Genomic DNA, 12446 nt, shown 5'->3' on the forward strand with positions numbered 1-12446 from the left:
GACTGTACAACCATACTCACTTCTTAAACTTACTACTTTCGCCCATTATCTAGTGTTCCTAATTCAGTTGACACAATAACAAGACTGTGCGACCGTGATTTACTAGTTGGGACAGAATCAACTTATGAACGCTGTGTCAGCTACGTGTTCATTTGCAAGAAAAACTTAGAGTTAACAATTGCACTGCAAATGTACTATGGGGATACTGCGTACGCCTCTCAGTGCATTGCACGTCTCTGTCTCCCCATTGACTTGTCAGTAGCCACTAATATTTACCATTGGTTGATACGACGCAAAAATTTAATACAATGTTTTTAAGAGTATGTTTTTCTCTGTCTTAGCAAATACATATGGTTGACCACCTTAGAATGGTATTTTCCATACTGGCAGGGTCCCCATTATCTGACACGTCTGCGAGACTGGTTCTGATGTGTCATCCTACCAGTTGTCCAAGGACACCCTGTGAGTGTTTTAGGAATTTCGTGATGAACCTACGGCCTGCCAGGTAGGAAGATACCATCTGCCACATGCAGAGTTCAGAAGAGTGCAGATTATGTCAGTGATGCAGTCAGACAATGATCTCAATGTCGGTTTCACTACACTCCCTGCAAAGGAAACGTTATCGCTAACAGAAATTAATGTACAGGTTCACACGTATCTATATGTTATCAAAAGTGAAAGTCTTAGATTTCCGTTATTGAGATTTATTTTTACTGTAAGTACGACTTCATGACATAGGAATATTAGAAAAATTATGCACAGGATGCCAAAATATTTATACTGAGTGTTCAAAACTGTGAAACGAAATTCCTAACTGTTATAAAGTTCTGTAGTGGTATGATGGTTGATGACCATGTCTGGGGACGATAAAAATACAAACAAATTAAATACAACTCGGGCAAGAGATATCTATTACGCTAAGATGCACAATGAGATTACACAAATTGAATGGGGTCGATAAAGAGCAACCAAAAAGAAGTAAACAATGACAAGAATTCATAACTCTACAGTGGCTGATCATTCCTTTCCGATAGATGGGACATCTCGCGTTTTTGCTTTAATTAAACAAGACTGTTGTGAATATGTTTAACTACAGGTCCGGGTTCAATGTACGAAAATTAGGAGACGACGGCAGTTCTTAGTGACAACTGAATATCGCTTGCTGGTGTAGCACGAGCGCGTGCGATTACCTTGAATTGGTGGCAAGCAGTGACGGCTGTCGGTGCGAGCTATGAAACTGAGAACCTATTCTAAATCTGATTAAATAGGCTTTCCCGGCGTAATAGGTCTTGAAAGTCTCTTCGGGTTTGCTGCCGGATCCTAAAATCAACTGTACTGAACGGTGGCCTATATAGGACGTCGATTTGCAACCTGGCGTCAGTTCTCAGCGGGACTCATCAGCAGAAGCAGCATTTTCCTGAAGATGGCGACCAGTTGGATCGCCGAAATATCGAGTCATGTTGATTTTAGGATCCGGCAGCAAACCCGAAGAGACTCTCAAGAATATTCTAAATCTCTCTCGACTGTTGAACACCAGTCTGATACATTTCCTACGTCTTTAGTGAAGCCGAGACTCTTATTTTCCCTAACTAAGTTAATTGGCATGTTACACGCTATTACGAATTAAGACGAATCTGTGAACAGGTGTTCTCACAATGACTCTCGCAATCGTCTCAGCACTGCGCGAGTCACCTTGTTCAAAATCTTGACGATTTCCTGCAAGACAAGAAGCCAATTGCTCTGTCTGCATTTTACCTATATCACAGCTCGTGGCCACGTATTTTCTTTCTTTCCAATCATGGCGTTTGTACTTGTTATAACTCCACCTACTAGAGTTTTTGTAGCCTTTCACAGCTGTCGTTTCTTTCGTAGGGCAGAGGTTATCTTCTGCTATGTAATACTGAGATAAACAGCTTTTTCATTCATGTCAGGTTTAACACAAGTGGGTATAGTGAGTCACGAGTGTTCTGATTTGAGTTTTTCCAGATGTTTATCTGCGATCTCCGGCCGTGTTCCTGTAGAAAGGCTTTACTAAGGTCGTCGTTAAAAGCAGGGAGAAGGGCTGCTTTTCACAGCAGCCTACACACTGGGTGCGGTGTCTCATTGTGTGCACTAAGTGTCCTGTGGTGAGGGTTTCAGCTTAGCAGGACGGCGTTCTGTCGTAAAATTCTGTTTTCTCTCAGAACTGCAACTCGTAGCTCGAGTTAGAGAAATTACTTGCGTTCAGTTACTAGTGTGTGTGTCAGTGGTGTATATTCATGATATGTTGGTTTGTTTATTCGCTTCGGTTTGCCTATCAATAAAAGTCGTACATTTTCGTGCAACTATGTCCTGTGACTTATCAAGTTAACCACAACTCTTTCAGGAATTCAATGTAAGGTGTGTTATTTTTTGACACCATGTCACACACGTGTCATATATTTTTGATATGCATGTAACTTATCTGGCACATATTTGTTTGTATATTCCACCGGTACCTTCAGTGAATTTCGTCATGCAGTTTCATTTTGACGCAGCTTAATGTTTATGGCGTCATATCTCCTGAAAGATATGTCATGCAATGACATACATTTTGAGGTACATCTAGTTATATATATGGATAATGTCTGTGGAGTGCATTGCGAATGGAGCAAGTAGTAAAGAAGTTATTAACTGAAATGTTATGCATGATTCGGCAGTTTTACTCTATGAACAACAAAAATTTATCTCAGTGTTTATGTTGCAATATCTCCAGAAATACATTCAGTGGTATATGTAAATACTGTATGCAATTCAGGCTGCAAAGAATGGTAGTAAAGAAGTAATAAATTAAAAGATCGTATCTGATGTGGCTGTTTTACTGTATTAAAAGCGAAATTGTAGTAAGTGATAAATTTCTTACCTTTCCTTAGTTTGTTGGCAGTTATAGCGAGAAAATGTAAAGGTTTGAAATCACGTTAAGTTGGATCCAAGTCACTAACTGCTCTCATTCTCAAATAGCTGATGAGTGTAGTCTCACTACTTGAGTATGGTGAGCTACGCTGCTCTTTCAGTACTGAGCACTATGGGACTTAACATCTGAGGTCATCAGTCCCCTAGAACTAAGAACTACTTAAACCTAACTAACCTAAGGACATCACAAACATCGAAGCCCGAGGCAGGATTGGAACCTGCGACCGTAGTGGTCGCGCGGTTCCAAACTGAAACGCCTAGAATTGCTCAGCCACACCGGCCTGCCCACCTTTAACATAAATGATGATTAAATTTTAATTGTTTTGAGACAGTTGACTTCAGAAACACGAGACAAAATTATAATATAGCAGCACATGAAAAATGGTATTTTTCCAAGATTAAAAACTGTACACTCGGTTATCCTGAATATAAATACATTGAACATTATGTTCAGAGTTAAGCTTAACCTTAAAATAATCAAATTAAACAATTACAAAAATTTATTTCTCACAGAAATAAAACACCTAAGGTTGAAATACGGTTAGCTCTTTTTCATGCATTCAGCACTGCATAATCTCAGAAAATGGAAATGCCAAGCCAGTTTCTCATACTATTAATGTACTGTCGCGTGCATATATACCGAGTACATCAAACTTGCTAAAGTACATTTCATTTGATGTTGTTACTTAAAACGTTTTCCTCTTCCAGGTTCGTAGCGTACCTCCAGGACACCATGAGCCCCATCGCAATGACGCAGTTCGCCCTCAGCGTTGTCATCGCTTGTATGGCGTTATTTCAAGCAACTTTTGTAAGTAAGACTTCTTCTTCACTATGTCCCATTCGTGTAATAAGAGTGACCGTAGTTTTCAGTTGAGAAAAACCACTATCATAAGGGACAAGCATGAGTGCAGAAGTAATAGACATTCTCCCGAACTTCATTCCAAAGAAAAATCAAAGGACGACACAGAAAACGGATAGAAACTATCTCGACTGTTTGCGATAAATAGTATTTCACCTCACCATCATAATGTTGCTAAAATAGAACGAGAACACATTAATGTAACAAAAGTAATATCCTCTTGTATCTAGATGTTCCCGTACACTATATATATATATATACACACACACGCAGTGATCCGTACTCTAGGTTAGAATGATGCTGAGCTTAGTGAGCTTAGATTAAGTCTCAGCCATTAGCCAGTCCACTAGTGAGTAACCAGAAATGGTGTGAAATCTAGCAAGGATATTGCAAGGTAGGTTGTGCAGAGAAATAATAGTTAATAAAAAATTTGATATGCTGCACCGTTTCCTATTTAAGTAACAATGAAGTCATCCCCTCAGGTCAGCGCGCGCGCAAATTCAAGCAGGCTTCCAGATGCAGCTAGATGCAGTTTGTTATTACGCACTTCTGGTAAGAAAAAAAGTCATACCACGGAACAACGTGGATGAGGGTTGTTTCATATCTTAGAATATGTATCACATATATAGTCTTCTGTAACAGAAATAAATATCGAAATCTTACTCCAGTGTGAAATATTAAAAGAGCAATCAAATCAATCTGTTCAGCGTAATTCTTGAGATCCTTAAAAACTTGTAGTGAAAGCAAATAGAACTTGAACTAGTGCATTCTTCTAGCATCAATAAAAATTTCCGGTCTATTAAACTAAATGGAGAGATGAAAATACAAATTTCCTTTTCTTTCTCTAGATTTCTAATGGAGGATTTTAATTTCCTAATTTACAAATTATTTCACTTCTCAAAGGAAAATGTGCGACATAAATACAAAAAACAACATCTAATTTCATAATTGAGTGCTACACATTAGACACCGTTACAATGCGTAAATTGTAGATCTGAAGGAAACTCATGAGTAAATAGTTACACATTAATAAATTTATCATGAAAGATCCTGATAACCGATAAAAAATTGCAAAGATTTTATATATGCAACTGTAATGGAAAATACAAGATGTGTGTAATACAATAGAGAAATATTCTCTTAATAAAGTTAAATATGATTCCTACAGTTGTTCAGGTTATGTACCGTTAATTTTTTCCCCGAATAAAACATTGTATTGACTTTTTATAATTTATCGTTTAGCAGTACTTTTCAGAACAGAGTCAGGATCTGTTCATTTCAAGGTATCCCTTTCAGTGGTTAGTCAAAAGTGCACCCAGTCCTTCTTGGGAAAGTATTGACCTCAGAATAGCTATCTCAACTTGAATTTTGGAAAGCTCCTTCCACTACTTGCCACAGATACTGACAAAACCAGGGTTATTTGTAAGCTTACAAGAGTTTTGGGGAAAATTTCGGTAAAACTGTTCCTTTTTTATTTTAAAACTAGATAATGAGCATTGTGGAGATCTTCCAGCATGAAAGTAAGGTCAAGGCATAATCGTTTATTTTCTCCCTTGTTACGTCACATCCGTCACCATCGTTTAACACAATCTCAGTGGTGAAATTTGAACCCAGTTACGAGGGTATTTAACTGAAAATATTACTTTTCAAAAACATTTATACTAAATAGAAGACCTGTAACCACACTTTCGCAGTTACTCTTGTTTACGAGATCGGATTACAGACTTTGTTATATGGCTTATGGGTCAGCGATAGATGATTAATCGTGCAGCAAATGTAGTTATCCCAACGAGTCGGAACTAGCCGTGTACCTCCAGTTTGTCTCAAGAATTTGACTGTCATTAACTATGTAAATACAATTTGTAGATGCACTTTTTGCTACTTGAAAGTATGTTTCGGGATTTTTACTTACAAGGAAATAAATTCTGTCACACAAATATTACTGTTCCTCACGTACTTCTTCTTTACTGTAAGTAGGTAGGTTACTAGAATTAAGTACCTACATTTTTCAGTCACCTAGTATGATGTCTTGTCACCTAAGCAGAATTTGCAGTTAACTGGTCGCTGCCATCTCGATGCAGTATTCGGAGATAGGTGGATAGGTCGAAGCGGCCGACGTGCATAGCTCACAAACTTAACTCCGTTAGACTTGTTCTTGCAGTTTTACATGAGAATTCTATGTTACAATGTCCTTGTACAGTAGGAAAAAGCCATTGCGTAAAATAGCGGTCGTGATATCGCATCTTACTGCAGTTAACTGCGTGAAAATTCATCCTTCTTAAAGCGAAAAAGAAATATCTGGTATGGTTTTGTAATGTGTTAACTAGCTACTTCCAGCCACCAGTTGTTATGTAAACTTTTATCTAGTAACTCTCCCTCACAGCCTCTAAGAAGTGTTAGTAAGAGAAATTTTGGATCTTTTAGCTTAACATGCAAGAGGCTTTCGGCTACTTGCCTTACGGGAAATTCTTAATAAGTACACTCCAAAAAGTGTTGTTAAAATATCTGCTCGGTGTGGGACGAAACATTCAAAGTGCTGTGATGAGAACGCATAATACACCGTGAACTGAGATCGAGATCGCTGGGTACTTAACTATTGCCAACTGGATTGTTGAAAGAGAGCTTCATAGCTTCGGGCAGCGTACCAGTTTAAGATGAGCATGCATTGTCGGTAAGTCGGGATAAAGTAAAAGAGCACAATAAATACAATGAACTGAATTCAGCGGGATAGTGAAGTGGATCTGCGGCTAGGCAGATGGGTATTCCGAATATACGTGTTGCATGTGAAATGTAGGAGCGACGGTGGTGGTAATCTTGTTCCTCACCCTGGATCCATGTATCAGTGTCTTTGAGATTTATCTGATGGGGTGCCGCACAAGCGATCATCCACTGCTCATCCTGTAACACTCTCACATCACTTGGCTTAAATGAATAGACCATGATCACACGTCGCTAACAGACTGGAAAAATGTGATGAGTGTGAAGTGCTCTAGTCGAAATGAAACGCGAAAGTATATTTCTAATTAGCAGAATGGAAATATATTCCTCTATCCTAGCAAACACTGAATTAATGAATTAGTACGTATAGTGCAGTTATAATGAAACGTAACAGGTGGAAGTATGACACAATCCACATCTACGTTTACATTCTGAAAACGCCGTGTGGTGTATGGCTGAGGGTATTTACTATGCCTCTGTCATTTCCTTCATTTGCTGTTCCAATCGCAAATAATTTTCTATCTTTTTGTCATTTCTAAACCTCAGTGGTGCTTGTAACATGTAGTTTGTGTATCTGTAGTTGTCTAATGTTGTCTCTGCAATGGAAATCGAGTGCCTACAAACGATTAAAGCGACCCTATCGTTGACAACCTACATCAAGGGATTTCCATAAAACGAAGTATCGTACCATTAGCATATCAAACCAGTCTTTCCTATCAGAATTCTAATAGACAGGATCACAACTTGGATACCGTAAATGATTTATTCGCAAAGAACACGTAGAGTGCAGAAAAATTGTATAAATATGAAGTACGCAATGTCGGATACTACTCTAAATGTAATTCCGAGACTTGCAGAACATTTGTTTCACTTTACCCTCTTTATTGGAATGAAAAAAAGTTGGCTGATAATAGCTTACACCCTTTCAGAAAAAGCTCAGACGATATGAAATGCAATTCAATACACTCACTGTCTGTGTATCCCTACTAGCCGAACCGGGATGTGCATACCACCTATTGAAGTACGGACAGCAGTTGTGCTGTAGCGATGATCTGCCGGTTCGGCTGTTGGCCGCTGTGCAGATGATGTACGTGGCGTACTCATAACTCTCTCCCCACACAGACGAAGCAGTATGCCGCCCACAAACCTGTAGGACTGAATGTGCCTCAATAAGGTACAAAAAAAATATGTCTGTTTGCTCACGAGTCAGGAACAGAAACTCGGTTCAGATATTCTACCATAAAGAAGCACTTCAATGTGATTCAGGCTCCACAGAGAGGTAATGAACCGTCACTTAAATAAGCAGAATGACAACTCTGTTCACAGAGAAACGACTTCGCGCTCCCGTCCCCGTTGTGCCGCAAGCAACACTTCTCAAAATCTAACCGCCAGATCCACAGCTGTGGCTCTCTCCAACGGAGTCTTCAGATCGATCCCCATAGGCAAGTGCTTTCAATCTATCCCAACAGGCAAGTGCCTCTCTATGCCGTACACCCTCTGAGCCTACATTTGCCCTCAGCCTACGAATACCAGCGGCTGTTACGAAAACATTATTTCCTACTAAATGGTTCATGCCATCTTCCAGCCAGTCTCCCGACGCTTATACTCTTTTCACAAGATTCCCTGGAAAATTCCATTTTTCCTTCAACGTCCTTAGCAATCTGTCAATCAAATATGCCTCTCTGCTATACAGTGGGAAAATGCCATGGCACTTCCCGTGACAACATTCATTGGAGGCCACGTCGCGACCTTCGTTTGTGAGCCCACACATTCCTTCATACTAAAATGATGTCTTTTATCCTTATTCCACCACTTGAGCTCTTTCACCAGATACGTAATTCTGATTTCTTTTTCGTCCCACCAAAGTGAAACCTCCTGACCGCACTGTCCGTGCTTGGGGGGGGGGGGGGGGGTTCTGTGGCCTCCAGCGTTGTAAAACGCCGTTTCCTCAGCCTGCTCTCTCTCAGGGTAGTAAATGTCCCCTCCTGTAGAACACGACAACTCTCTTCACAGCCCCTCTTCAGCCGATACCGGTTTCTAAGGAGTGGGTAACCAATGTCGCTTATTCTGTCAGTGATCAACTTTAATGAAATCCCAGACATGCCGTACTACAGAAATTAAACTAGTTGCACTATCCTGTTGCGCCGCTGTAATAATATAAAAGTCTTACATCCGCAGATATGACCAGAAACGGCCAAAGAAGTGATTAATAATCTTATTGTGGACCGTACCTAGTGATCTAATACAAATGCAAATGGAAAATAATTTACAGAGTAATGCATGGTGGTAGAATATTGCCACCTTACACATTTATTTTGACACCTGTCATTCTGATTTTCGAAAGGAGAAACAGGAGTACGATCTCGACCAGGGAAACAGTTTCAGAAAAAGGAACGTAGTATCCCTAATTTCTTTATGTCATTCTCCATTTCGGTGCCAATAAGACCACTGTGTGAGTGGACAGGTATATCCGTTTATTGATGTAATGTAAGGATTAAAATCCTTAGGATATTGTGTTAGATCATTACACAGTGTTTTACGTTACACTTCGACGAACGTATGTAGGTTTTCCATGTGCTCATCCTGATCTAGTTCACATTTCGCTTACGTACAAGGTATTGGCGACGTTTAAATGTGCGGTGAAGCACTCTTTGCTTTCGGAATAGCTCTCTAAGCCGGCTGTTGAACCACTGCGGGTTTTTCCCAGTCTTCACAACTTTTCTCGACACATAACTCTGTAAATTGTTCGTCCTTTTATACTCAAAGCTGTTATGATCAGAGATGAATGTTTGATATTGACTTCTCAGGTAATCGGACACTTATTTCTTATCACACTAACTAAATACAAATTCCTTCTCACTTTTCTATACATTCATATTGGCATCCATAGTAAGAGAAACTGTGTACATTACAGAATCCCTGTCCACGCTGACAAAGGCAAAACGTTCGATCTTTTCTAACCAGGATATCTAATATTCCCTCTAGTCGGTTCCCTGAATAATTACTTAGTGTAGTTTCTTGCTAAGCTATTTAGAAGAATATCAGATGAGTCCTGCCCATATCACTTGCTCTAATCATTTGAGTCTCCAATTCTGAAGGTGATGTAAGTTGTAACCCAGAGAAGTATACAATTTTATCATTTTTTTCTTGTCTCGCTCGGTACTAAAAATTTTTCCGATATGACCAGTCACCTGTAGCTCGTTGAAGACATCCGGGATTTCGTGGGATATTGAATTATTACTTTGGTGGGCATTACGGTTGAATTGAGTTAGTCGAACAGAAGGTATCTAAAATGATGCCGGCCGCGGTGGTCTCGCCGTTCTAGGCGCTCAGTCCGGAACCGCGCGACTGCTACGGTCGCAGGTTCGAATCCTGCCTAGGGCATGGATGTGTGTGATGTCCTTAGGTTAGTTAGGTTTAAGTAGTTCTAAGTTCTAGGGGACTGATGACCACAGATGTTAAGTCCCATAGTGCTCAGAGCCATTTGAACCATTTTTTCTAAAATGATAATCCTCAAAGAAAGTTCAGTTTCTGATTCACTCGATTACACAATTAGCAGATGCTCTCTCAGGGTCTTTCGAGTCTTACGAAACTAGTCAATATCGGTACATATCATTATCCCTGCTTCCTACTTATATTTCTTCGTTCAGTTCTATCACGTATGAAATATGACCATCGTCTTGTTGGCAAGCAGTTTTTTCACATAGATATCCATTTATTTCCGTTCTTTAGGACTTAACAAGAGCTTCATATACAGTGGCTGAAAATAGAGTGAAGCAGCCACTATCCTGCAACAGTCTGCATGTTGAGAAGGTTAGCACCGTTTATTGGTGTATAGTAGATTTAATTATAGTATTCAAATTTAATATTTGTTCAATATAGATTATTTAAGTTTTAGGTATTTAAGTTAACTTAATATAAAGTTAATTTTTTATTAATACATATTACAATAAATGATATAATTCGTTCCAATAAATCTATTATATTATCTGATGTCACTGTAACTTCGTACCTGTTCATACCATTGCTGGTTATCTAAACAATTACAGGTTCAATTCTCTGTGACAAGTATAACAGCCACCTGAGTGCATTATTGTCTTTCGTGTTTAGTGTTGTTACCAGGACTGGTAGGCTGTATAACTGGTGTGAATATTATCAGATATTACGAGATCGTGAGGAGGTAGAAATGCAACGCACTCACGTGAGGCAGCACTAGCAGCATCTTCTATCGTAACAAAGGGACCTCATTCTGGCATCAGTTTCGCTAGCTGGTCGAATCGTGCAGTATTCCAATTTGTGGGTATTCGGAAGTGACAAGGGCCCAGTGTGCGACTACAGGGAACTATGAGGGCGTGAGTACTTGTCATCAAAGTTTCGGTCGACCATATCTGATGATCACAAGGACTTATCGCTCAGCAGGGCACCAGGCACATCGCAATCCCTCCACGTCTGCCCCTGCTATTAAAGAACAACTCATGGACTCCCTGCAGCGTATTTTGCCATCCCACTGGTTCGTGAATTCCTTAATCTACCAAACACCATATCTAAAATACCATAAAAGAGGAAGCGGGATGGAATCATGGTTGATAGTCACAGTTCATAATTAAGACAATTTATTGACATTACGCCTTTTAAGTAATTTAACGATTACAAATTATGGACGAGCCACTACATAAAGCTTTTCAAATACAGTTACAAACCCAACATACTCAGTACTCAAATAAACAGTCCGTTATTAAGGAAAGAGAATTATTGACAAACTTTAGAATTTCAAACTGCCATATAGGATTTCCCTCAAAATACATATAATAAAAGGAATTACTAGTAAAGGATGACAATGACACTGGAGCACTAGTGTCAAGCTAAGATCCAATTACATAATGTGATAAAACCACTTAAATAAAAAAACTACAGCAGAAACACTGATCTTTGAAAGTAATTGTTGACATGCTCAAACGTGTTAATACAAAAGTTACTAGAAATAACTGCACAAGGAACTCAGCGGATGCTATGCAACTTAAGGTTTAGCCAGTTGCCGATCAGTAATATTTAAGGAAACAGGTTCATATACTAACAGGTTTCATATATTTATATACCTACCAGCTTAACCTGCCTTGGCGGAAGGAAGATAAATACTAAACTCTGGAAGGCGATATGTGAACAACTCCCTATAGTGGCCAGGTTCTTAAGGACTGCCAGCCTAGATCTCGGCCGACATTTCACTCCCCGCCAAGGTTCTGGCACAGTCAAAAGTTTCTGCCCGAATAACAAAGACTTTCCAATATCACTGAAACATAGAAACACTCCGCAGAACCTTCGACACGATGTATGGGTAAGCGTGTTAAGGAACACTTTACAATATTGACAAAATCGCAACTTTGACCTTAAGTATTTTACACATGGGCAACTGTATTAATAGAGTGCTTTGAAAACACCAACATAAAATCATTTGATTACAAGAGACACAAAGCACTAATAAAATTTCTGCGAAAACTTTCAAATAACTGCCACCATTTAACTAGGCCAACTGAACTCTTTCACACCATCTTAAAGGTCGACTATGAAAGTCTCCCCAGAATAACAAAGTTTAAATGCCTCTGAGTGCGTCGGTCAACAAAACACAATTACGACCACTTACTTCATATCACGTACACAATACGAGGAAGCGGGTACCACAGCTTCACCGCTTCACTTCAGATTTTGTTCTCAGTGAAGTCACAGAACTCGTATCTCCAAGCTGCCCATGACGCCAAAACACCCAACCAGTTCCACACCACAACATATAACGGTCATCACGCTCGTTCGGCAGCCGTTGACACTCGTCTTCCAGCGAATGTCACGAGATCTGAAGGGTTAACCGTCGTAGGCTACCAACCAACTCGCTTCGCCCGACAACCCGGAAGATAAGACACCAGAAAATCAAAGATAGCTTAGCTCA

General features: G+C 39.6%; 1 protein-coding gene across 1 annotated transcript in view; it reads left to right on the plus strand.

Moving 5' to 3' along the window:
* LOC126203676 (odorant receptor 43a-like) overlaps positions 1–12446 on the plus strand; it is a 44391-nt gene that overhangs the window by 14203 nt on the left and 17742 nt on the right. The window contains exon 2 of the mRNA XM_049938042.1: positions 3640–3739. Coding sequence (XP_049793999.1) covers positions 3640–3739 — 100 coding nt within the window. The remainder of the gene's footprint in view (positions 1–3639; positions 3740–12446) is intronic.

This window comes from Schistocerca nitens, chromosome 9, assembly GCF_023898315.1.
Source record: "Schistocerca nitens isolate TAMUIC-IGC-003100 chromosome 9, iqSchNite1.1, whole genome shotgun sequence".
NCBI lineage: Eukaryota > Metazoa > Arthropoda > Insecta > Orthoptera > Acrididae > Schistocerca > Schistocerca nitens.